We start from the raw sequence: 27976 nt of genomic DNA on the forward strand, positions 1-27976 counted from the left end.
GTGAAATAACATTTCTCATATCGTGAAATAAGAATTTGGTCATATTGCCCGCTCCTAATTTTGATAAATATCTAGTATTCAAAAATCATCACAAAATCACCTACCAACAAACCCAATGAAACACTTTATGAGATAAAGTGATTTAAATAAAAATATGGGTCCCACTTTATATTAAGTGGCCTTAACTACTATGTACTTATATCAAAAAATATCAAATTGCAAAACACTTTTGCTGCTATTGAGGTGGATACAGGTAAGGTTAGGGACAGGTTTGGTGGGATAGATAGGTTTAAGGGTAGCGGTAAGGTGTAAGGGATGGGTCAACAGTGTAATTATAAATGATGTAATTACATGCAGGTGTTTTTAAAATATAAGTACAATGTAAAAACATGTATGTACACAATAAGTGCATTGTATCAAATGATCGATTTAAATGTAAGTACATAGTAATAAAGTGGGACCAAAACATGAAATAAGGAATGATGTTGAATTTTAGTTACTATTTATTTTGTGTCCATAATTATACATTTAAGTACTGAGTAAACAACAGGGTTAGGTTTAGTTGCATGTAATTATGCATAATTTACTGTTATTACTACAGTAAGTATGTGTAACAGATGTAACACGCTAAAATAGATTGTTACCAACTTATTAATGGAATCATGTTAATACATTTATATATATATTGGTTTGTTCCTCACACAAAGCAATGAAAACAGCACATTAGTTGTGTGGACGACTCTAGTGCTTTCAAGATACATTTTTCATTTCTGATAGCATCCACTTTTCATTTTATGCATGTGAACATTTATCTCCTTTTGTGCCCAATGAAGACAGAAAGATGACATGAGTGGGAGTAAATAAGATCAGATCCCACGGATACAAACTGATGCAGCTGTAATGAGAAGAATAAATTATAAAGAGAATGTGAAGATGCTTTTGTGCTGTACTCTCGGCCGGCCTGTCGACAGCGTTGTGACATGTGGCCACAGCTGTTTCCATGAGTCATGTGACCTCCTGTCTTCCTCTCTAGCCTTATGCAACTGTCAGTCAAGATTCCACAAGAATGTTTCTGAACTGAAACGCACACGGAAAGGTGCTTGAAATTCAGTAGGTTTAATAGTGATAATTCATATATAGTAGTATTATTAGTAACACATTACATTTGTTAATGAACAACAGCATTTTATGAACCCAATGTTAATTTTCAACATTATTAAAATCCAAAGTTGTATTGTTAACATTATTTGTAGGGTTATTTCACCCAAAATTAAAATTCTGTCATCATTTACTCACCCTCATGTAAGGAATAGTTTACGACACGCTGTTGAATTATCAGAAAAATAACGCACACCTGAGGTGGTAATAGGGTCACGACACAAAGCGCAGTTACACATCAGGTGTGCATTATTTTTCAACATTTAAACTACCAGGATTCAATGAATGAACACCTTTATAGATGGTTTGTCCATAACTGCATTTAATAGTGGATGTGCGGCACAGCTCAAATGATGTATGAAATGGATAAAAAATCTCAGGTAAATATCAAGCTATCACTTTAACATTTTTTATTATTGCACACAAATCCATTGCAATTACTGTGATAAAGGCAGCACAATATATACAGTTCATATACAGTGGCCTTTAGGAAGTATTCACACCCTTTTGTTACGCCGCCAAATTTGAATATGTTGAAATATTACCTCCAATAACAGTAAAATCAAAAACAGGAAAATCAACTGGAATGAGAAATAAATGGGAATTAATACTTTCTGAAGGCACTATATAATTATAATGTGTACTAATATTTCAAATCAAATACTGATACCTGTCACTAAAACATTCAAAAACGACCGGGCTTCACACAGGCTTATAATGAAGCAAATAATTATACCTCTGTTAGTCACCTATCTCTGGGTTATCTGTGTTTTCAACCTTATATTATGCCAATCAAATATGAACGCCACCAGAGAGAGAAGAACAATGTGTAAATATCATCAGCAGGCATTTCTCCTGTCATGTTTGGATACTGTAACAAATAACCCAAAAGAAGTCGTATGGCTATTATCATAGTGTTTGAAGGACTGTATTGAACGCTGATATCTCAGAGCAGCTGCAGTACTTCAGTTCATCCTGTTAAACATCGACTACGAGTCAAAATTCAGCATAACAATACGTTTCCATCTTCTTGCACTTTTCGTTCTTTCATGCAAACTCATATAGTGTCTTTCACATCAAGTACAAAAATATATATTTCTATTGACAAAAGCAAACGTCAGTAAATATTAGTTATCTTCGGACGGATCTGTGGGGTACAAAGTTACTAATTGTTCAGTTTTGTTACTCAAGCTTTTAACATCACATCAGCACATGGACGCAGATGCCTTACAATGTCTAAACACAGAATGATGTCTAAGATACGGTTTCTGCAGGGCTTTTCTTCGACTCAAATATTTGAAGACAGAAGAACCGCTTGTTTTTCTACCTTACAAACATTTGAAAAGGGACTGAAAAAATACTCTCGTAGTTCATGTGTGTAGTATAGGCACATACACTAGCTTAAAGGTGAAGTGTGTCATTTCTGCTGCTTCCGCACCTTTCGTCCATGTTGAACTCATGCTGTCGGTCGCGTCAGTAGTTGACGTGTCGGACTTACAGTACATGAAATTGGCAAGAAAGTATCTCAGTGACACACTTCACCTCTGAAGAGTGACAGACACAGAAAACACACTGATTAAATGGACAAACTCATCCGTAGTTATAGGTGAAGTTGTACGTGCTGGGCTCTTTTGGCACAGGGGGCGGAGCCTCGGGGATGGTGATGTTTTCCAGATCGAGGAGGCGGAGCTTCATTTCCATGCTCATTAATGTGTCAAGGTCACTTCGTGTGAGGTCGCTGCCCAACTCCTTCCCCAACAGAGCCGAGAGTCCATCCGTCCAGATGCAGTACTGCTCGACAGACACATCACAAATGGCTTTAACCACATAATTCATCTGTTTTTCACATTTAAAATCACTTTCCATGATTACTCCCAGATTGTAATGGAGGTTGGGGCCATATGGGTACTACTATTTGGGCCAAATATCACATTTTTATTTTACTCTCGTTAAAATGTAAAGCTATAATGTCCTTGAGGCACTCCAACAATCATTTTAAAGGGTTGGTATCTGTTTGTTTCAGTTGAATGTCATCTGCATATAAATGAAACGAAATGCCTTGCTTTCTTAGAATTGATCCTAATGGGAGCATGTACAAGGAAAAAAGCATCGGACCCAGAATAGACCCCTGAGGGACTCCACAAGGAAGGGGCGCCAATGGGGACACAATGTCTCCAAGGTAGACTGAAAACTTATGATTTAATAATTAATAATTTTCCGGACTATAAGTCACATTCTTTTATCATCTAAAATGTGCTTCTATTCCAAAGTGAATGCATTTAACATCAAATAAGCAAAAAGTGCAGACTTAACAGTTTTTATAGACATATTTCTCATGTCTGTGCAACAAGTATTCGCTGTGTTTTAGTTCTTTTTTGTGACGTGCTCCAGAAAGACGTTCACAGAGACAGAGATGGCAGAAAGCGCCGATTCCTGATTGTTATTTTTATTTTAGGTTTTAATCACTGCTGTAATTATGAGGGATCCTTGGAAAATTTTCTACACTATAAGAGGTCACTGGCCCCAAAAAGATTAAGAACCCCATAACTAGAGGTCTCTATAAAAAGCAAACTTAAAAATGAATTAAAGGGATAGTTCACCCAAAAATGAAAATGTGATGTTTATCTGCTTACCCCCAGCGCATCCAAGATGTAGGTGACTTTGTTTCTTCAGTAGAACACAAATGATGATTTTTAACTCCAACCGTTGCCGTCTGTCAGTCAAATAATGGGAGTGAATGGGAACTTGGCTCAATAAGAGTCGAAAAACATTGCACAGATGAATCCAAATTAAACCCTGCGGCTCGTGACGACACATTGATGTCCTAAGACACGAAACGATCGGTTTGTGCGAGAAATCGAACATTATTTATATCATTTTTTACCTCTAATACACCACTATGTCCAACTGCGTTCAGCACTCGGTTAGTGAGGTCTGATCGCGCTCTGACGTCTCTGATGTCTCGCGCATATACTTCAATGAGTGCGAGACATTACTTCCGTTGTCAGAGCGCGATCAGACCTCACTAACCGAGTGCTGAACGCAGTTGGACATAGTGGTGTATTAGAGGTAAAAAATGATATAAATAATGTTCGATTTTTCGCACAAACCGATCGTTTCGTGTCTTAGGACATCAATGTGTCGTCACGAGCCGCAGGGTTTAATTTGGATTTGTTTATGCATGTTTTTCGACTCTTATTGATCCAAGTTCCCATTCACTCCCATTATTTGACTGTCAGACAGCAGCGGTTGGAGTTAAAAATCATCATTTGTGATCGACTGAAGAAACAAAGTCACCTACATCTTGGATGCGCTGGGGGTAAGCAGATAAACATCACATTTTCATTTTTGGGTGAACTATGCCTTTAATACTGGATATTGTGCACTTGAAATCTCTGAAACTTTCATTGCTAACTAGCTATCAAAAACTAAAGCAATGTTTGATTCTTTACCTCATGACCACTCTTACTCTAAAATAAATTGCTTAGAAATGTTGCCATTAAAGTGTTTAAGTTGTGAGGGGGAATGGGATGCCAAAATGGTCAGAAATGGCTGACCATCAAATAAAGGATAACCATTAACTAAACTAGACACAGGTGCAAATCATCTTTAACCAATGAAACAAATGAGGAAGAAATACAGGAAGTGAATATTAGAAGAATGAAACAAAATACAGACTAAGAGTCCATGGAAGAGATCAAAATAAGAGTCCTTGGAAAAATGTGACTATATCTGTGCAATTACTAAGATTTTAATTGATCCAATTTCAACAGAACAAATGTCACAATTGTGATTTAACAGCTAAAAGCACTGCTGTTTTTCAGACTCACCTCATATTTGTTGGGCGCCACAAAGTTGAGAGCTTCATCAGGATCATAGAGGATTGAAAATGCCAACTCTAACACTTCCTACAAACACAGCACCATTACAACACTTCAGGCATTTACATATGTGATGTTAGTCAGGGGAATATAATACAGAATACAGACTCATGCAGAAACATTAACATTAATTCCTGTTAGTGTGATACTGTGTGTTCATCTGTGGTCTGTGAGCGTTCAGTCAACAAGTTAATAAATGGTGAATGCTGAACTCATGATAAATTGTGCACATGATTTACTATTTCGTTCCCTTTATTTCTTAAATCATATGCCTGATTTACTATTTAGTTCCCACAATTTATAAATAGTGTGCATGATTTAGCCAACTATTTTTTTTCCTGCATGTCATGCGCATGCCTCCATACCTTAACATTCGCATAACTAAGAAAAAACTGGATGTTTTGAACATTTAGAGAACATTCAGAAATAAAACTTTGTAACTTCATGAGAATGTTAGCAAAACGTTCTAGATAAACTAAACAATTCTCTATGATATTTAGGTCTAAGAGGGAGAAAAAATGTAAACAGACCAGGAACATATTTAAATAAATTAACATCAGTAAACATGTTTGTTTCATAAACGTAATAATGAGTTATTAAGACTTGACAGTTTATGGGATGCATGATGCAGAATATGCAGTGAAAATAAACCTGGAAATGTGCTGTGAAATCCTGTGAAACACTCAAAACAGACAGTATCACGTCAGATCTATCAGTTCTGTTCAGTCGTGAGCAGGAGAAGATGAAGTCAGTGTTTTACCTTGTTCTGTTTGAGCGCGCTCTTCTCCTTCATGTGTGGACAGTCTTTCCCTGTCAGCACGGCTTTCATGTCCGACACAGGAACTGTGAGACGACGACAGAGTTTAAATACGCTGTGCAGCACAAGCCAGTAACACTGAGTGACTTTATATTGACTCACTCTTATCGGTGAGCAGCTCGAATGGCACTTCACCCTGAGGAGACTCGTCCAGATCTCCGTAGTGAAGGACCTTGTGATTCAACGACAGACGGCAGAACCAGAACTTCTCTGTGAGAGGAACCAAAGCCAAGATCATTAGACAAACTCATTACATGATGAATGTCAGCAGATGTGAGGTTACGTCACCTTGTCTCCGTCTATTGCCGAGTTTGCGGAAGCAGCTTCCCTCACACAGGCGGTTGAGTCGCTGCTGTTTGATCAGCTCCAGAATCTCCGGCTGGATCCGCTCACGGAGCTCACTGACGATCAACAGAAAACATATGTAAGATCAGCTGGATCTCAATCCTTCAGATGGTTCTGTCTCTTCTCGAGCTGTTTGGTGCTGTAAATCTCCTGTCATCTGTTTATTCTTTGTTTAGTGGCTCTTCTGTGCAGGTCAAGTGAAGATGAGCAGCTTTAATGATGGAGATAAGCAGCTCTGTGCGTCGAATCATCTGCTAACCTTTACATACAGTATGCTGTGGAAGCGTTTCTGACACATAAGACAAAAATATGCTTAGGTAAATCATAATTATGAAAAAAGTCAAAATTATGACTTACTAAATTGAAATTATGAGATTAAAAAGTTATAGTTATGACATAAAAAGTCAAAATTATGACAGACTAAGTTCAAGTTATAGAATAAATTGAAATTATAACAAAAAAATACTTTTGGAAATTGGAAATTATTACACCTTAATTTAGACTTTTTGTCATAATTTCGACTTTTCATCTCATAATTTTGACATTTAAGTCATAATTTCAACTTAGTATGTCATAATTGTGACTTAAGTCAATTTGAAATTAATTAGTCAATTTCGACTTTTATTCTCATAATTTCAAATTAGTATGTCATAATTTTAACATTTCATGTTATAATTTTGACTTTTTGTCACAATTTTCTTTCTTTTTTTAAAAATCTTTTTATCTCATAGTTATGACTTAAGATAGTTTTGACTTGCTGTCGTAATTTCAATTTACTGTCATAATTTTGACTTTTTAACATAATTTTAACTTAGTTTGTCATAAGTTTAAGATTTCATGTCATAATTTTGACTTTTTAACAATTTCAACTTAGTATGTCATAATTTTGACTTTTTAAATCATAATTTTGACTTTTTAAATCATAATTTGAGTTTTTAACAATTTCAACTTAGTATGTCATAATTTTGACTTTTTAAATCATAATTTTGACTTTTTAACATAATTTCAACTTAGTATGTCATAATTTTTAACATTTCATGTCATAATTTTGACTTTTTATGTCATGATTTTGACTTTTTATGATTTACCAGAGCTTTTTTTTCTTATGTGGTGAAATGGGCTTCCATAGTATGTATAATAATGTTTTCAGACATAATTAAATGTATTACAAAATGATTGTTTGTAGAGAAGAAATATACAAAGTTCCAAAGAATTGATGCATTTGAAAGTAAAATGCTCAGCAGACAGGCTATATGCATATTAAATTAATGTTTAAAACACTTGATCAGTCCAATAATATTTCATATGAATCAGGCTTAACAGTTTTTAATTGTACAAGTTAGGGAATATTTACATCTGGATTTATCTTTGATCTACTTTGTATATCTTTTACATTCACAAACAGCTTTATTACACACTGCATTAAAGGGAATATCCCAAAAAAGCATAATAGGGCACTTTAAGTCACCATGAAATCAAAATTTAAGTCTGTCCTATTTTTTTAATGGACTATTCAGTATTTATTGTAAAAGATTTATGTGCGCTTCATTATTATTTCTTTATTTATGTACCCTCGTAAACTTTAATCAAAAACATGAATGTCGCCTCCTCCAGAATCCTGTCCCTCACATGAGATCCCAGTAATTAGATGAACCGCCCTACATTTCTTCTCATTCCAGAAGCTGTTTAACTCACAAAAATGATGGTCTCAATTTTCATTTCACACTTCATCACTAAGACCTATTATTTAGTTTCATTTCCTTCAAAAGGCATTAGATTAGCGTGTTAACTACATCAGACTGATTCTGAGATAAATGAGCTCACTAATGGTCTCTTGACTCACATTATGGGAGGCGACTGGAAGTCGTCCTGGCTCATTCTCTCAGACTGACGCAGACGCAGGATCTCCGAGTAGCTCAGACTGCGCAGTTTGACCCGCAGCTGCTCCAGTGACGGCGGTTTCATGGCCAGAGCTCTGGTGATCTGCTCACGCACGACCGTCATCACCTGAAACACACACTCGTGTTCACTGACGCACACATACACACTGCACCCGCCTGTCCTCTAGCTGACACACACACACTCACCTTGTTGAAATCTTCCGCAGTGGCCCTCATTTCCTTCCATGTCTTGTTGAGCAGTTGTATGCAAACGCAGAAGAACTCTTCCCAAGCGCGCTCATGGGTAAAAAACATCGGATGGTAGTCGTTGCATCCTTCATTCGCTGCAGAGACAAACGAGTTTACGTTACATCACAGAAATACACACACTGTAGAAACATTCATCACTTCTAAAGATGTAACAAACCTGAATATTGGGTGACATCGATGGCTGTGTTTACACTTGGCATTAACATGTGATCACTGTGATCCGATCAAGCAGTTGAGATTATCAGCCAATCAGTGTTTACACTTGTCAACATTCAGAGGCTAACTTATCAGATCTCTATTTCCCACAAAATATTTAAAATAAGTCTGTAATGGAAAAATGGCCCCGATGCAAAGTTGACCTGAAGTGTTTTCAGTTGTAAAACAAGAAGGAGAAGATTGCAAATAATAATACATTAAATAAATAGTGCAAGATGTGATGGAAAATTTGTGTATACGGTACATGTGTTCGCTCTGAACTGTCACGGTTCAGTGCATACAGTCAGACGATGAATACAGTCAGTCACAGGCAATCCACACTCCAATCCAGAAGGGGGCGCACACGGTAATGCAACAGTATTTGCTAACCGCCAGAGCAGAAGAAGAGAATCTACGCATCAACCGAAAACAAGAGTTCAGATGACACGCAAGAGCTTGTTAGTAGCCTATACACTGAGTTTCCATTCATTTTTGTGACGCGCTCCACAAACTTCACGGAAAGGAAATCGAGGCGGCGTCCTGTTTGTTTTCTTTATTTGACAAAATCACATTGTTTGTTTTCATTGTGAGTGAGTTGTGAGTCAACTGAGGAATCGCAGACATCGCAAAACACTTACGCAGTTCTCCAACCTGTAGAATATCACACAGCATGCGCGTCAGCTCAATGGCACAGCGACCAAACGGGCACTCGTGCTTATCTTCTCGACTGCTGTTTTCTAGAACAATCTGAAAAACGAAAGCCAAAGGCATGTGACTCTTTTTTGATTTTGCAGTACAAGATATAAAAACACAAAAAGTTATGCAAGCATGGCTGGGAGCATCAGACCAACTCCAACAATAAGTAATTAAAGACATTTTAGATGATTTTATTTAAAATGGCTGAAAAATCTTAAGCTATGCACATACTGTACGATTTTGGCTATGATTTGGCTATCTGAGACAAATTCTGAAAATCCTAAAAGATTCCTCTGATCTGTAGTCTTTGGTCGTTAGTTTGACATATTCACAGACAGTTGATTAATGATTGCTGTGATCAAATTTTACCTAGATGGCGCTGACACCGAATTGATCTGGTGTAGTCAATATTGGGTGGCAATTACACACATAAAGTTTGGGGTCAATATGTCAGATCTTTCTAGAGATACAGCCTCAGGTGCAGTTTGGCATTATGCCATCAAATGCATTAATGCGATATATATGAAAATGGTTTTATCTATCGACACAAAATCCATAATTTTTTGCTAGTATGGTCTAAAGATAATCTGACTCAAATTTGGTGAAAATCAGACAAACGGTCCAGAAAGAGTTTGAAAAAGTAGGTTTTTAAAGAAAATCAAAAACTATATCTATGTTCTTGGCCTGACCCAAAGAATCTACCAAGACCAGTTTCCAAGTGATACTCCAATGCATTCATAAAATCTAGCATTTTATGACAAAATGTCTGACTCCCAAAATGGCCGACATGGAAAAATTGGGTACTGTTGTACCGAATCGAAAGAGACCAGTCTCGTTTAGGTCAAACGCTTCATAAGTTATAAACAAAAATATCCATTTTCATATCTCCTGACCACTAGGTGGCACTGCACCAAAACTGTGCAGTTACCCTCAGGTCATGGTTGTCATAACACACACCAAGTTTAGTCCGAATATGGTTAAGCGTTTCAGAGATATAGCCTCACGTCCAGAATTCGTTCACGAGTTATTTGAAAAGAGTTTGACTTATCAACTTTCAAAATGCCATGTTTTTGTGTTGGCATGGTCTAAAGATGATCTAGTTCAATTTTTGTAAAAATCGGACATATGGAGCTCAAAAAGTAGGTTTTTCAGAAAATTCTAATTGGTGTAATTCATTCGAATTGTCTTGAGCCAATGAATCAGAGGAAAAAACTGAATTGTGTTTCTAAAATGACTCCAAAATTTCTCTAGTTAATGTTGAGACTGTCCTCTATCTGTTTACCAAATTGATTTATTTTAGTGTTATACTCTTGTAAACATTGGGAGTGCATGATACTGCAAAGTATCTTTTTTGTCAGCAATTTTTATTTCTTTCCGCTTTTGTAACTATGGTTATATTCAAGCAAACATGTTTTGGCCTATCAATAATGTTACTTGGGTTTGATAATGGGAACTAAATTTTCAGCATTCCAGCTCTGGCTTTAATTCACTCAGATGGCTCTCTGACAAACACTAAATGTAGCATTTTATGACCAAATGCCTGACTCCCAAAATGGCTGACATGGGAAAACTGGGTATTGTTTGACTTGTATGCTGTACCGAATCAAAAGAGACCATTCTCGTTTAGGTCAAATGGTTCATAAGTTATAAACAAAAATATCCATTTTCATATCTCCTGACCACTAGGTGGCACTGTGCAGTTACCCTCAGGTCATGGTTGTCATAACACACACCAAGTTTAGTCCGAATATGGTTAAGCGTTTCAGAGATATAGCCTCACGTCCAGAATTCGTTCACGAGTTATTTGAAAAGAGTTTGACTTATCAACTTTCAAAATGCCATGTTTTTGTGTTGGCATGGTCTAAAGATGATCTGGTTCAATTTTTGTAAAAATCAGACATACAGTCATATGGAGCTCAAAAAGTAGGTTTTTCAGAAATTTAAATTGGTGTAATTCATTCGAATTGTCTTGAGCCAATGAATCAGAGGAAAAAACTGAATTTTGTTTCTAAAATGACTCAAATTTCTCTAGTTAATGTTGAGACTGTCCTCTATCTGTGTGCCAAATTGATTCATTTTAGTGTTATACTCTTATAAACATTAGGAGTGCATGATACTGCAAAGTATCTTTTTTGCCAGCAATTTTTATTTCCTTCTTTCCGCTTTTGTAACTCTGGCTCTATTCAAACAAACATGTTTTGGCGTATCGATTTCGTTACTTGGGTTTGATAATGGGAACTAAATTTTCAGCATTCAAGCTCTGGCTTAATTCACTCAGATGGCTCTCTGACAAACACTGAAAATATTATATTAATGTAATATCATAATGTATTATTCTTTTATTATTATTATTATAACCAAACATTTTTTTACACATTTACAAAAAGGAAACAATGCTTCAAAAAATACATAAAAAAAGAGATAATGGTTATGAAAGTGAGCTCTTACCCTGATATACGTGTCCTGATGCAGTTTGGCGAGGTACAGCATGTTGTCGAGTGCCAGCATTCCCGGTGGCGTCTGAGTGAAATCCATGGCAGGATTCATAGGATTCTGTGCACATGAAGCACACAAAACTATCACTGATCAGCATTAAACCATCACATCAGCATCTGTTTCGGAAAGGGAATTTAATTATCTCTTGTAATTAAATGTCACCTTCTAAAAGATCACAGGTTACGACAACAAACAGACATCACTCACGGTGAAGCCCAGCATCTTGTAGTCTTTAGTGTAGATTGCTTTTCTCTTTTCCGTTCCGCCTGGATCACTGTCTCCATCAAACGCGATTCTTCGGAGCTCAAATATGATATCTCTCTGTGTCTAAAGAAAAGAATATAAAGAAGAATATGATTATATAATTCATGCTGCTTGAAGAATCTAAAAGAATGCAACTTTCCCAAGTATCTTGGAAAACGCTGAAATCAAAATCAGCACTGTTTTCCATTTCGTGCCATGAGTATGCTGGCCAAACAGTGCTGTGAATGAAAGTTTATTTAAGGATTATTCTGCAGTCAGTCAGTCAGCCAAGTTCCACTGTTATCAATAATTACTACACTAATTATTTTAATGACTCAAACTGTGGCTTGTCAGATACTTGGTCCTTTAAGTCCTCGTTTTCACATTAAATATCAATCTTACATTTACAAACATTCCTTTGCAAACATTGTAATAATATATTGAGATTATATATGAACAAGAGTCCTGAAACAGATTTGATCCACACAGAGGTCAGATCTCACCATCATCAGATCAGTCTGAGATTGACAGAAGCAATTCAGACTAAAGCTTAAATCCACCTTTAACTGATTTTTAGGAACTTCTGTTATGCTTTATTGATCGATGTGATTATACAAGAACATAAAGTTCATATCCTCATCTGTAATATATTCATCATATGCATGAATTCTGAATACTTATGTACAATGAAGCAGCTGTCATGCACATTAGATGCCTTTTAACACTAATTCATTTGAATCATCCCTCCATTAATCGTAATGAAAAGTGAACATTTTCCTTCATAAAGCTCACCTGGTCATTGGGGTCCATTTTGGTCATCATGCGCTCCTCCAGAAGGTTGAAGGTCAAAACTTGCAGAACGTACAGCTGATGTGCCATTTCAGCTTTGACGGGTCGATTCCCTCGAATGATGTGCTGGAAAACAGGTTGTCGATGCAGTTACTCACAGATCAACACTCTCATGATCACACTGCTTCTGAACCACTATTAACTGATGATCCTATACACACATAGGAGGAAAATGCCTACATTTTTTGTGTTTGGATCCCTTTTTTCTTCTTTTTCACCTGCTATTTGCTGAATTTGTAATATCACCTGTGATTTACACCATCACATTTGGATCTGTATGCTTTGAATCTGCAGTCCAAATTGACTATATGCACGGACGCTTCTTGGGCATTTCTGGTGAACTGTGAGCTGATTATTCCGTACTCCCTCTACATCGACACACAACCATCAATGGTTGACTTTTTAATGTTGTATATATATTTTAAGACAGTTATCACACTTACCTAATTTGCCAATAAACCAGTTTTATTGATTGCAATAAAGACGAAGCTAATGGGAACGTTTGAATAAGAAACACGGTGTCTGTAATCAGGCTAAACATTATTTGTTCATCCTCCTGAGATTGTCCCCATTGTAAAATTGAATGTTTCAAGGTATAGGTGAAACATTTGATAGAAAACACTTTTATTTTAAAAAATATAAAATACATTAATTACCATTATAACCAGCAGATGGTGGCAGAGGACCATTTATTGGCTCATTTTGGCTTATTTTCTGTAATAGTTTCACTAGTTTCGCTTTTGAACAAATATTAAACATTGTAAAATCACTAGGTTAAAAAAATGCAGTTTGTCGAATTGAATTTTGCTGAGGAGAAACACTGAGGGATGTATCTCTTATATGTCGTCTTGTTTGAATAACTAAATTAATGCTAGGCCTGACTATTTAAGTGATTATATTCTGATTATAAACTAAGTATTACACTATTGATGCTGTTAAAGCTACCTCAAGACATTGAAGATACCAACACACCAACAAGTGACATTTCACCAGAAGTTTATTATATTATTACGGAAGTTCTTAAGAACGTTGCATATGGTCAATCGGCTGGAACATTTAGCGACCACATCTGAATCTGTTAATAGCAACTAATAGCAGAATATGAGTGGCAAAGGGAATCTGATGCCATTACGTACGGATCACAGCTACAAAAACCTGACACTTACGTTTAGTATGATGCCACGAAGGTGTTTCTGTGCCAATGTACTTGCCATCTCCTGTCATAAACACACACATACAGAGTCACATCAGCAGGTCTGAGAATGTGTAAAGCAGACTCCAAATACAGACTACAGACAGAAACACTGCAGGAAATACACAACCAAGTGTAAGAAATGAGAATGTTTTGAGAGCATCTAACAAATGAATGATTGAGTGGATGATTCAATGACTCATTGGTTCCTACAATTCAGTTTTTTGTCATGCTTTTCTCTGACTGACTATTATAAACTTTTCTTTCACAGACTCACACAATACTACAAATCTGCCTGTTATCTTTTACTAAAAGAAACATTTAGGGTGTTTTCACACTTGGAGTTGTGGTTTTCTTGGTTCTTTTGGTCCGGACCAAAAAAGAAAATTATATTGATGTTGCATTCATATTTCAGTGAAATGCTTATTCAAATGAACCGCACTAACAGAGCAATCACACCAGATTTTGTTTTAATTAAACTAAATCTGCCAAGTGTGAACACGCTCTTATATGTGGCAACAGTAGAGGTCAGCTGATTGATCGGTGTGCATTTTTACCGATCAATCAGTTGACCTCTACTGTTGCCAGATAGTCTTTCCAAGAATATAACAAGAATATAATTATATAATTCAAGCTGAAGGTTGTCGATGTTGAGTCCGTTGTTGGAGCAGCTGAGAAGGGTCCACTATCATTATACAGTGCAATAATGACCTCTAGAGGCGAATTAAAAATCATTGACGCCTCATGGTGTTTGTTTTGACATATCAGCCAAGTTTCTTATCAGGCCGATAACGATAACATAAAAAATGAACACATATTGGCCGATACCGATACGGTGGCCGATATATTTTGGATCCCTACTATATTAGCGTAGTTTATGCCTTCTGTTACTTTAAAGCAGGATGGATTCTGATTGGCTGTCAATGTTTTTATCGTTATCAGCTGGAAAAATAGTTCCGAAAGTGATCCCAACAACATCAGATATAGTTATATGTCCTTGGTGTGAACGGGTCTTTACTTGTCATCTGTTAAACATGTGAATGACAGCATGTCCTACTGTGAATGGACTTTTTAACAATGACAATGACAGTGTGTGTTCACCTGGCGTCTGTCCTCGGGGGTTTTGAGGAACAGGGCGTTGATGAGAGCGATGGCGTACGTCTGGATTTCCTGATTGGACCTGCAGAGTTGATGGTACACACACAGTTAGAGGTATCTTGCTCTTGGATTCCAACACTTCTGGACTCATATGTCACTATCTGGAGCGCCGGAGGTTTTTATTACACATCTACTCGCGTTCAGTGGCTGTGTGTGCGTGCGTGCGGGAGAGAAGCACGTGACCTGCGCTGCTGTGAGTGTGTGCGTGTGTGTGTGCGTGTATGTGCTCACACTTGCAGGTGTGCGATGAGCTGCGCCACAGTGATCTCCTGCGCCACGCGCTGGTACAGGCTGTGGCTGTTGAGCACCATACTCTCCAGGATGGCTAGTGAGCGCTGCAGAATGGACACGTCCACCATGGGCTGGTTCACGTAACCTGCGATCTGTCACACAGCACTCTCACGTGACTATAACATAGCATTAACACCATTCTACCAGGCAGTGTAACTAAATATTGACAACAAATCCATCTTCAGACCGGAAACATCCAACAAGATGGTTGAGTGAATAAGTCAATGACTCATTCATAAACACAGTCACATATTTGGTTCTGTAACAAATCAGCGACAAACAACATCCATTCATCATCTCTAGAAAATATTTTGTCTAATGCACATGACCTATAAACAAGACCATAGACTTGTGGGATGCTAAATACGTTCAATTAAATCCTAAAATAATGCATATTCTGAGGAGATACACATACCCATTTTCAAAGGACACCTTTCAGAGAGTAAAAGTCAGAGTTCAAAGAGGTTGAGAAAGGCTTCTTTAGAAACAGACAGACATGTTGTACGTTTTTTTACTTGCCTGTTTGATGAAGGACATAGATATCAGTTCCCAGGACACGATGCCGTGATCCATGAGCTCCAGAAATGCCGTGAGAGTGAAGGCCAACATCTCCCCAAAACTACACACATAAAACACGCATCTCTGAACAGGGTGAAGAAATCATACTTCTTGAATCTATTTAAGCTTACAAACAACTACAAGCATAATTTTAAACAATAATGAAGGGATATAGGTAGAAATATATACACAAACATTCAAAAGTTTAGGGTTAGTAAGATTTTTTTTTTTTTTTCTGAAAGAAATGAATGCTTTTATTCAGCAAGAACACATTAAATTCAGACAGTAAATAGTTCTATTTAAAATAAATGCTATATAATATTCATCAAAGTATCCTGAAAAATAAAATATATGACGGTTTCCACAACAATCTGAAGCAGCACAACACTTATAATAATCATAAATGTTTCTTGAGCAGCAAATCATCATATCAGAATGATTTCTGAAGGATCATGTGACACTGAAGACTGGAGTAATGATGCTGAAAATTCAGCTTTGATCACAGGAATAAATTATATTTTACTATATATTCACATAGAAAACAGATATTTTAAATTGTAATAATATTTCACAATTTTAAGTTTTTTTTACTGTATTTTTGATCAAATAAATGCAGCCTTAGTGAGCAGAAGAGACTTTCTTCAAATACATAAATAAATAACCTCCCTAAACTTTTCAATGGTAGTATGATTATATATCAAGAGGTAAAATGTTGTCATATTTTTGTGATTGGCAATTTAACCCCTTTGCATGATTCAGGAGTTTACAGTAGTTGTCAAAGTGATGTCTGGCCTCGGAAAATTGACATCTTCACTCTTTATTTAAACACAATTAAAAATGTGTTAAAGATTCTGTAAGCATGTTGTATAGCTGTGCTTGGAGTAAATTGTGTTATTTGTGATAATAATGCACTGAGACATGCAAAATAGTGTGCCATCATTTTTGGCCAGGCTGGCATACAAAGAAATTATGAACACATGCAAAAACAAGAGAAAACCAATGAAATATTAATAACTGATTATGTCAATGTTTGCTTTTTCCTGTTTTTCTATGATTTTTTTTTTTTTTTTTTTGCATTGTAAAATGCAAATTGCCCTTTTTGCCAAATAATTTTGTCAGATAAATACCTTAACCAAGTTTAGTATTTCATATTCAAAATATTAAAAAAAAAATCTAATACTTTCCTCATATTTTGAACTAAAACATATTCACATTTGAACACTACTGTATATGATCCATTAAGCTCATAATGTGGCAGCATGTCTATGTGGGACACATACTGTGTGCCGCTCTCCACCAGCCGTGCCAGTGTCGCCAGGCCTTCCATGTTGATGAACTCTGTGGCGAATGTGGGGTCAGCTGAGAGTTTAGCGAGCTCTTTCAAGGCCTCCAGACGGGCGTCGATCCCATGAGACTGGATCCGCTCCAGCAGCTGTCGAGCGGCTCGCATCTAACACACAAAACAACCCAGTTAACATCAAGTCCTCACACTATTTCTGTGGGAAATCAGAATTCATTCCAATCCAGAGAGCGTGTGGCGATTGCTGTCAGACTCACAGGAGAGATGGCCAGTCGGAGGATGGTGCCGTTTTTCATTTCACTACGGCTCTAATACAAAGACAAACGGAGATTGATTAAACTCCTGTACCACCAAACAGAAAAAGACATTCTCCGGTTAGAATATTATTTATATGTTATGATGATTAAATATTGATAAATGTTTTTTGTACCAAGCAATGTGCAAAAAAAAAAAAATTACTAAACAAACAATGATCAAATATCAGTTCTGCATATCAGGTATCACACACTGTATACTCATAGTTCTCAGTCACATGACTGGTGTGGAGACCTGGAGGGCAAAACATCCATAGAATTTCCATCTCAAAAGAAGAAAAACAAAAATATGTGAACAAAATGCAAGTTTTAGCCACTTGTGGTCCATATACGGCAGTGTTTCAATCACAAAAAACAGCGGGACATTAATGTGAAAAACGCTTAAAGTGCCTTAATGTACTGAAACAGTGATACTGATATTCAATATACAGCTTATTGATGAAGCATACTATATACAGGTGAGCAGATGAACCCAGAATATGAATGCAAGAGTTTTCTTTACAATGGTTCTCTATGCGTTCATATTCTGGGTTCATCTACTCACCTGTATATATGCTTTATCAATAAGCTGTGTGTATATTGGATTTGATCTTTTAATATCACTGTCTTACTACATTATCACTTACTACAAAACTGGTAAAAATGAGAGGAAAGCCTGGTTTTGCCCTCCAGGTGGGCGTTCCTATATGTGTGTGATGTGAAAACTATGAATATTAGTGGATCTCCAGCTCCAGCTGATCTCGACCTGTTCAGTGATGTAGAGCTGCGGCCCGTCAGCGTAACGCAGGGCGAACTGCTCCGATCCCGACAGAGACCATCTAAAACAAACACAACACAGATTCATGTCACCTGATCCAGCATTTCAGTCCCTGTGACCCAGAAAAACATGCACTAAAGAATCACTGCTTTCTGATGATGAATTATGTTTCTACTCAAAACCACAGCTGAGAAATAATCACCTAAACATTGGCTTAAACCCCAGAGAGAAAATGAACTCTACAGATGTGAACAATCACATTATTTATTTTTTCATCTATTTTGCTTCCATATCATGTCTTCTTTCAGACTAGTAATAAGAAAACATCCAAAATACACATTTAAGTGTTTATTTTATTTACTGTTTGCATCTGTAGATTTCAAGTTCATTACATATTTTTAAAGTCTGTGATTCAGAAGCAGCTTCACACACGCCATATTCTGAGGGTTTGTTCATATATCATTCACCTGATTTATATAATATTTTATTCCTAAAATTGTGGTGAAAATGCATGTTGTTCTCTCTGTTTACAGTATTTTCTGAATTATAGAGTGATAAAAGTGAACTCCGTAAAAACCTTTAACATAAACAAGAATTTTGAACTTCACTTTATCCAATGTTCAGATTTCTGTTCTGGAAATGTATGCAAATTAGTGTACTTTAGACAATAACTAATTTGCATGTTTAAAAATACAATTTCAGAAAACGTAATGCAAAAAATGTTTGTAATATAAACTGAAATTAGACATTTTTCACAAAACAACTACATTGTGATAAAAACCATTATTGGGATGTAAAATAAATGCAAAGCAATGCATTACATGATCTAACAGAAGATCTGTCACCTATACCATTCACAACTTCTGATACTTCTTTTTTTTACCATACTGTGCTGTACCGTACCGCTCGGCAGAAACGAATCATATGAGAGACATGAGTGTGATCTGCAGCATGTGTGGATTCAGCACACTGTCAGTGTTTAGCTTTAGCAGCAGATGCAGGACAGACTGACTTACCCATCACACACTTCTCTAATGATGGACGCCAGCGGCTTCTTCTGCAACACACACACACACACACACATTACAGACTCTATGCTGAGAATGTCTTTAATCAAACAGTACATGTAGATCCTGCACAATACTTCAGAAATTACTAGTGGTCACCATGACCAAAAACAACTTTATTCAACAAGTCCTTCTCTTCCCTGTCATTCTCCTACGCTTTTCAAGTTGTAAACACAGTTCAGCATTTCCAGGTTCTATGTCAGAACGCTAACTCATTACTGGCCGGCGTTCAGATGCACAACCTGGAAATGCTGTTGTTAAATAAAGCGCACAAAAAGTATTCTTGTCTCATTGAGGTTGAACCACTACAGTCACATGACTGTTATAATGATGTCTTTAGTACCTTTCTGAACCTTGAAAGTGGTAATTACATTGCTTTCTCTTGGGGATCATAAACCTCTCAGATTTCATAATAAAAAAATATTTGTGTTCTGAACATGAATGAAGGTCTTACGGGAGTGAACGACATGAGGGAGAGTAATTAATGACAGAAATTTCATTTTTGGGTGAACTAACCCTTTAATAAACAACAGTCAGGGACATTAAGAACTACACCGCAAAATCACCAGAGTGAAATCAACTCTGCTCAGAGTACATATGGTCCCTCTCTAAATAGTGTTAAAGCAACACTGAAGCAGAGCTAAAGTTAAGGAGATAATTCAGTGATGATTGAGCATTAGTGATGAACACCTGCTGTTAACAAGCAGAATCACTGAATTAAGAAAAGATAATCCTCCTTTACTGAGATCTTGAGAGATAAAATGTCTTTTATCTTCAGATGATTTAATCAAAGACTGTGGCTAAGGTCAGCTGTAGTTCTTGTGTTTCTCTTTTCTTCAGAGATTCTGCTTGTTAACAGCAGGTGTTCATCACTAATGCACAATCATCACTTAATTATCTCATTAACTTTAAGTTAAGTGTTATTTTAACACTATTTAGAGAGGGACCATATGTACTCCAAGCTTAACTCTGGAGATTTTGTTGTGTACACACAGGAATATAATGTTAACACGAGACCAAGAACTGAGGAAAACTAAGGGCTAAAATTCAAAGGAAAGCTATTTAACAGAATTAGAAACAGGTGCGCAACTCATTAACAACTGTGGAAACTAACAACAGCTGTGTTTGAAATCGTCCCCAATACCCTCATTCACTATTCCCTACATTACTCCACTAATAGGCCTGTACTTCACTTGAAGGAGTGAATGAAAGCGAGTGAGTGAATTCAGACACTGAGTGGCTGGGATCTCCTGTAAGAGGTTTCACTATCTCTCAGTCATTTTCTTTTCCCTTAATTATGTCAGTAGTGGCTGATAACTGTATTTACTGTGGTATTTTGACTGAAAATTTCACCATGGTTACTTTTTGGTAAGAAAAGAAAAAATCATTGTGTGCTTTAAGAGGACAGTGCATTGGTCAAAAATGTCAGCAGGTCAAACAAAAGCACAAAACAATCTGTATGTTACTAATATTAATAGGAGTAAAAGACAATACCTGGTCAATTTCAATGAGTTGAGCGTTTGCACCAGGCCACTCGATGGCCACCTTCACGATGTCTGATGGAGGCGGCATGACTGAAACACACGATCACATGTCAAAGACACACTTGTCTCATAACAGCTAGTTGTGTTCAGTAAACCAGCAAACATTTACCACATATTTAAACAGCAGAGAGTAATGGCCATATACAGTTTCTGCTCTCCCATTGGTAGTCTCTGCATCACTTCACTGCTCGTTTGCATATCTGTCGCTTGGCCAGCGGTCGGCAACTCTCACAGAAACTCGATGACGTGCGGTGGCTGTGAATCGCTGAACACACATCAGTACGCTTCACACGGCCACATCGACAGGCCACTGACTCTGACATGCTTTCTTATAGAATCTGAAGGAAAGCTGATGTTATAGCAAAGATGAGTTTGCTGACTGTTCTCACTCATGTGAGTCCATATTTTTATTTCTCTAAAGTAATTTTAGTAGAAACATCTGTGACAAAATTAATACCAGTGAAACACAACAGAGAGCTCCATCAAGACGCACAAGCTATGAAAGAGCAAACTCTGTTTTTACTGTCTAGTTCAGGAGAGTAAAACTGCACACAGCCCTGCTAACCCTAATTAAACACACATTCCTGTAGTTTTCAAATAAACCTGAAGGACTTGATTAGCTGGATCAGGTTTAAAGTTAAGGTTTTTGCAGCCCTGGTATAGCTGTTTTCATCTGTGAAAGTGTTTTTGTCTGTGAATACTTATTCAACTTCAAATCTTGATTCTTGATTTAAGATTTTAGTTAACATTTTATTTTACAATGTTACACATCTTGTACTTTACTGATTCTTGAGACAAAACATGCTAAACACAAAGCCCCCCTTTATGTTAAAAATAAATAAATTCATCAAAATAAAAAAACTTAAAAAGTTACATCTATATGAAATCTGGATACTAAGGACATTAATTGCTTTTATTTTTAAATAATTTTGTTAGTATTATTTAAATACATGCTCTATACTTGGAAAATATATGTGTAATGTAGCCTGTCACAATGTAAAATTGCCAAAGAAAGTGTTTAAAAATGTAACAAATGTAACAAATCAAAAATATACATTTAAATTGAAAGGCAGAGATCTGCAATATAACAAACAATACAAAAAGTAAGTCTTGAATTATAATTTCCATAAAAAATGCCTATCAAAGTAGTGTCCTCACTTTGCGTCAGGATTTTTTATAATTGTGAATAAATCAGATGTCATGGTCATTTTTAACTCTGAGGAGCTCTTACTATTTCCTGTTCATTGTGGATCTCACAGTAGGAAACATAGTCCTTGAAGTTTTATAGTTCTTTATATTTTATACAAACAATGTTGAAGTCTCTGCGGTCACAGATTTAACATGTCAACTCCGTCATTCCAGTGTAATAGTTTCTTTAAATAGTTGTGGGATAAATCTTGACATTTTTTATATGTTTATTAAGGCAGCTACAACTGAGAAAGAAAACAAAACTTCTCCACTGAACAACACGTGGTTAAGGTGGAAAAATATTCAATTTTGTCAACTCCGTCAGACGTCAACTCCATCAGGTTTTATGTCCAATGATTGACAAGGGCTCTCAAAAAGTCTATATAATGTGATTTAATGTGTTTTCTGCATATGGGGAATTCTTCTAATGTAGTTTCATGATTCTATTTACATATACTGTATATTTGGCCACAGCTGGACCTTTGTCAACTCCGTCAGTTTTTGTCAACTCGTCAGTATTGATCAACTCTGTCAGTATTTGTCAACTCTGGTAGTTTTTGTCAACTCCGTCAGTATTTGTCAACTCCGTCAGTTTTTGTCAACTCGTCAGTATTGATCAACTCTGTCAGTATTTGTCAACTCCGTCAGTGTTTGTCAACTCCGTCAGTATTTGTCAACTCCGTCAGTTTTTGTCAACTCGTCAGTATTGATCAACTCTGTCAGTATTTGTCAACTCCGTCAGTTTTTGTCAACTCCGTCAGTATTTGTCAACTCCGTCAGTTTTTGTCAACTCGTCAGTATTGATCAACTCTGTCAGTGTTTGTCAACTCCGTCAGTGTTTGTCAACTCCGTCAGTTTTTGTCAACTCATCAGTATTGATCAACTCTGTCAGTATTTGTCAACTCCGTCAGTTTTTGTCAACTCCGTCAGTATTTGTCAACTCCGTCAGTATTTGTCAACTCCGTCAGTTTTTGTCAACACCGTCAGTATTTGTCAACTCCGTCAGTTTTTGTCAACTCGTCAGTATTGATCAACTCTGTCAGTGTTTGTCAACTCCGTCAGTGTTTGTCAACTCCGTCAGTTTTTGTCAACTCGTCAGTATTGATCAACTCTGTCAGTATTTGTCAACTCCGTCAGTTTTTGTCAACTCATCAGTATTGATCAACTCTGTCAGTATTTGTCAACTCCGTCAGTTTTTGTCAACTCCGTCAGTATTTGTCAACTCCGTCAGTATTTGTCAACTCCGTCAGTTTTTGTCAACTCCGTCAGTTTTTGTCAACTCGTCAGTATTGATCAACTCTGTCAGTATTTGTCAACTCCGTCAGTGTTTGTCAACTCCGTCAATATTTGTCAACTCCGTCAGTTTTTGTCAACTCCGTCAGTATTTGTCAACTCAGTCAGTTTTTGTCAACTCGTCAGTATTGATCAACTCTGTCAGTATTTGTCAACTCCGTCAGTTTTTGTCAATTCGTCAGTATTGATCAACTCCGTCAGTATTTGTCAACTCCGTCAGTATTTGTCAACTCCGTCAGTTTTTGTCAACTCCGTCAGTATTTGTCAACTCCGTCAGTATTTGTCAACTCCGTCAGTATTTGTCAACTCCGTCAGTTTTTGTCAACTCCGTCAATTTTTGTCAACTCATCAGTCTTTGTCAACTCCGTCAGTTTTTGTCAACTCCGTCAGTATTTGTCAACTCCGTCAGTTTTTGTCAACTCATCAATATTTGTCAACTCCGTCAGTATTTGTCAACTCCGTCAGTTTTTGTCAACTCCATCAGTTTTTGTCAACTCCGTCAATATTTGTCAACTCTGTCATTTTTTGTCAACTCCATCAGTTTTTGTCAACTCCGTAAGTTTTTGTCAACTCCGTCAATATTTGTCAACTCCGTCAGTATTTGTCAACTCCGTCAGTATTTGTCAACTCCGTCAATATTTGTCTACTCCGTCAATATTTGTCAACTCCGTCAGTATTTGTCAACTCCGTCAATATTTGTCAACTCCGTCAGTATTTGTCAACTCGTCAATATTTGTCAACTCCGTCAGTATTTGTCAACTCCATCAGTTTTTGTCAACTCCGTCAGTATTTGTCAACTCCATCAGTTTTGGTCTACTCCGTCAGTTTTTGTCAACTCCATCAATATTTGTCAACTCCGTCAGTTTTTGTCAACTTGTCAATATTTGTCAACTCCGTCAGTATTTGTCAACTCCATCAGTTTTTGTCTACTCCGTCAGTATTTGTCAACTCCATCCGTTTTTGTCAACTCCGTCAGTATTTGTCAACTCCATCAGTTTTTGTCAACTCCGTCAGTTTTTGTCAACTCCGTCAGTTTTTGTCAACTCCATCAATATTTGTCAACTCCGTCAGTTTTTGTCAACTCGTCAATATTTGTCAACTCCGTCAGTATTTGTCAACTCCATCAGTTTTTGTCAACTCCATCAATATTTGCCAACTCCGTCAGTATTTGTCAACTGGTCAATATTTGTCAATCCGGCAGTTTTTGTCAACTCGTCAATATTTGTCAACTCCATCAGTTTTTGTCAACTCCATCAATATTTGCCAACTCCGTCAGTTTTTGTCAACTCCGTCAGTATTTGTCAACTCATCAATATTTGTCAATTCCGTCAGTTTTTGTCAACTCGTCAGTATTTGTCAACTCCGTCAGTTTTTTGTCAACTCCATCAGTTTTTGTCAACTCATCAATATTTGTCAACTCCGTCAGTTTTTGCCAACTCCGTCAGTATTTGTCAACTCCGTCAGTATTTGTCAACTCGTCAATATTTGTCAACTCCGTCAGTATTTGTCAACTCCGTCAGTTTTTGTCAACTCCATCAGTTTTTGTCAACTCGTCAATATTTGTCAACTCCGTCAGTTTTTGTCAACTCGTCAATATTTGTCAACTCCGTCAGTATTTGTCAACTCCGTCAGTATTTGTCAACTCCATCAGTTTTTGTCTACTCCATCAGTATTTGTCAACTCCATCAGTTTTTGTCAACTCCGTCAGTTTTTGTCAACTCCGTCAGTATTTGTCAACTCCGTCAGTTTTTGTCAACTCCGTCAGTTTTTGTCAACTCATCAGTATTGATCAACTCCGTCAGTTTTTGTCAACTCCATCAGTTTTTGTCAACTCATCAATATTTGTCAACTCCATCCGTTTTTGTCAACTCCGTCAGTATTTGTCAACTCCATCAGTTTTTGTCTACTCCATCAGTATTTGTCAATTCCATCAGTTTTTGTCTACTCCGTCAGTTTTTGTCAACTCCATCAATATTTGTCAACTCCGTCAGTTTTTGTCAACTCAATATTTGTCAACTCCGTCAGTATTTGTCAACTCCATCAGTTTTTGTCAACTCCATCAATATTTGCCAACTCCGTCAGTATTTGTCAACTCCGTCAGTATTTGTCAACTCGTCAATATTTGTCAACTCCATCAGTATTTGTCAACTCCATCAGTTTTTGTCTACTCCGTCAGTATTTGTCAACTCCATCAGTTTTTGTCTACTCCGTCAGTATTTGTCAACTCCATCAGTTTTTGTCAACTCGTCAATATTTGTAAACTCCGTCAGTATTTGTCAACTCCATCAGTTTTTCTCAACTCCGTCAATATTTGTCAATTCCATCAGTATTTGTCAACTCGTCGATATTTGTCAACTCCGTCAGTATTTGTCAACTCCATCAGTTTTTGTCAACTCATCAATATTTGTCAACTCCGTCAGTTTTTGTCAACTCCATCAGTTTTTGTCAACTCGTCAATATTTGTCAACTCCGTCAGTATTTGTCAACTCCATCAGTTTTTGTCAACTCGTCAATATTTGTCAACTCCGTCAGTTTTTGTCAACTCCGTCAATATTTGTCAACTCCGTCAGTATTTGTCAACTCCGTCAATATTTGTCAACTCCATCAGTATTTGTCAACTCCATCAGTTTTTGTCTACTCCGTCAGTTTTTGTCAACTCCATCAATATTTGTCAACTCCGTCAGTATTTGTCAACTCGTCAATATTCGTCAGTTTTTGTCAACTCCATCAGTTTTTCGCAACTCCGTCAATATTTGTCAATTCCGTCAGTATTTGTCAACTCGTCAATATTTGTCAACTCCGTCAGTATTTGTCAACTCCATCAGTTTTTGTCAACTCATCAATATTTGTCAATTCCGTCAGTATTTGTCAACTCGTCAATATTTGTCAACTCCGTCAGTATTTGTCAACTCCATCAGTTTTTGTCAACTCGTCAATATTTGTCAATTCCGTCAGTATTTGTCAACTCGTCAATATTTGTCAACTCCGTCATTATTTGTCAACTCCATCAGTTTTTCTCAACTCCGTCAATATTTGTCAATTTCGTCAGTATTTGTCAACTCGTCAATATTTGTCAACTCCGTCAGTATTTGCCAACTCCATCAGTTTTTGTCAACTCGTCAATATTTGTCAACTCCGTCAGTATTTGTCAACTCGTCAATATTTGTCAACTCCGTCAGTTTTTGTCAACTCCATCAGTTTTTGTAAACTGTACATTGTACATTTTTAGGGAAAAAAAAGAGAAACATGTTTCCTTACATGGTTCATTAGCTGAGACCTTTGTCTTCAAATATCAGTTTAAAAATAATGTATTAATAAATAATAAAAACTAACTTCTAAAACATGTTTTGTCCTTTATCTGAAGAATCAGTGACCTACTAGTAGTAATAACAGTAAAGTGTGCATAATTACAAGCAACTAACCCTATAGTAAGTACATTAATTAGCATTACTTAGTACTTGTTCGTATAATTAAACTGTAACAAGGATACCTTCAAATAAAGTCTAACCACGATTTAAAGAAGTTCTATTTCCTAAGTGAAAATGAATCACCATGGTTACTAAACAGAGGATTCTAAATTCGAATGTTTCCGCTACACAAGCGAGTCCTGTATGACATAATCGAGATGACGTCACAACTGACAGACTACAACAATCAGTGTACATATTTTCTTTGAAATTATTCTTAGAGATGTCGAAATGATCTTTCACACTGTATCTGATGTGCTCCAGTGTTTGCTGTTGTCTGTTCTATTAACGGACACAAATCCAGATGAAGGAATGAATATGACGTTTAAACACAATGACACTCAATGACACTGATATGACAGTAACACGAACGTGCGCAGATCTGATGATGGGCGTCGATGTAATGTGAATTAAAATCGCATCGCTTTCGGCAGCGTTCACACACATCACGCGTTTAACTCCGCAATCATCAGATGCATCGATCATAAAATGTCAGATTGAGATAAATCTGCACGGAAACTCCATCTGAAGGCATGCGAATAGCGCAGATATCATGCTGACACCGCTGTCATGCAGCATGCGAGGGTGTTTTTCATGTTTATGTGATGTTCTTACCCCAAAACGAGCGATAAAACAGCGATGTGTGAGAGCTGCTGTTCAGATGGAGGCAGATGGGCGGAGTTTACGCCATTACATCTTCATCACCGCACTCTTCTTCATCCTGATAATCACATTAATCTGTTCTATACCTCTGATCGCGCTATATGATCCAGCACAGAGCGCGCTTTAATCGGTGTATTGTACATGAATGATTCAGCCCTCCATCTGATCCCGCCCACAGCTCACACCAGCCAATCAGAACACAAGCTGCAGTGATTGATGTGATCAAGTTCCGCCCTATGATTCACTGCAGCAGCAGCAGACATCATCAGTCCATGACTAGATCTGGTTAACGACTTCATGACTGCTTGAATCGAGACAGATGGGTAGAGTACTGGAAATAAAGTGACTTAACAT

At 36.9% G+C, this 27976-nt stretch overlaps 1 protein-coding gene across 3 annotated transcripts; it reads right to left on the bottom strand.

The window, feature by feature from the left end:
* Positions 1–1297: 1297 nt before the first annotated feature.
* On the bottom strand, positions 1298–27745 carry elmo2 (engulfment and cell motility 2). Of its 3 annotated transcripts, none has more exons than XM_067388754.1 (21): positions 27575–27745; positions 20962–21041; positions 19417–19457; positions 18389–18461; positions 17587–17637; positions 17310–17479; positions 15991–16090; positions 15418–15563; positions 15124–15202; positions 13997–14047; positions 12774–12896; positions 11946–12065; positions 11691–11795; positions 9185–9293; positions 8289–8425; positions 8045–8208; positions 6145–6257; positions 5959–6066; positions 5800–5882; positions 4989–5066; positions 1298–2949 (listed from the first exon to the last, which is right to left on the bottom strand). In XM_067388754.1, the coding sequence occupies exons 2-21, from the start codon at positions 21037–21039 to the stop codon at positions 2749–2751; spliced, it is 2130 nt and encodes a 709-aa protein (XP_067244855.1). In that variant the 5' UTR covers positions 21040–21041; positions 27575–27745; the 3' UTR covers positions 1298–2748. The 3 variants fall into 3 exon arrangements, with proteins under 3 accessions (XP_067244855.1, XP_067244854.1, XP_067244856.1); XM_067388753.1 differs by having other exon boundaries at positions 15412–15563; XM_067388755.1 differs by lacking the exons at positions 9185–9293; positions 11691–11795; positions 11946–12065; ... (9 more) ...; positions 20962–21041; positions 27575–27745 and adding an exon at positions 8509–8606.
* Positions 27746–27976: the final 231 nt, after the last annotated feature.

The sequence above is a fragment of the Chanodichthys erythropterus genome, chromosome 6 (genome assembly GCF_024489055.1).
Source record: "Chanodichthys erythropterus isolate Z2021 chromosome 6, ASM2448905v1, whole genome shotgun sequence".
Classification (NCBI taxonomy): Eukaryota; Metazoa; Chordata; class Actinopteri; order Cypriniformes; family Xenocyprididae; genus Chanodichthys; species Chanodichthys erythropterus.

What these genes read in the sequence shown, in the direction of transcription:
- elmo2 (XM_067388753.1), bottom strand. Translation starts at nt 21,039, where the DNA reads ATGCCGCCTCCATCAGACATCGTGAAGGTGGCCATCGAGTGGCCTGGT. An exon ending in CTGGTGGAGAGCGGCACACA is followed by an intron (nt 16,091 to 17,309) that starts GTATGTGTCCCA and finishes TTATGTGTGTAG; the next exon opens with TTTTGGGGAGATGTTGGCCT. An exon ending in CCCCCGAGGACAGACGCCAG is followed by an intron (nt 14,048 to 15,123) that starts GTGAACACACAC and finishes TGTTTATGACAG; the next exon opens with GAGATGGCAAGTACATTGGC.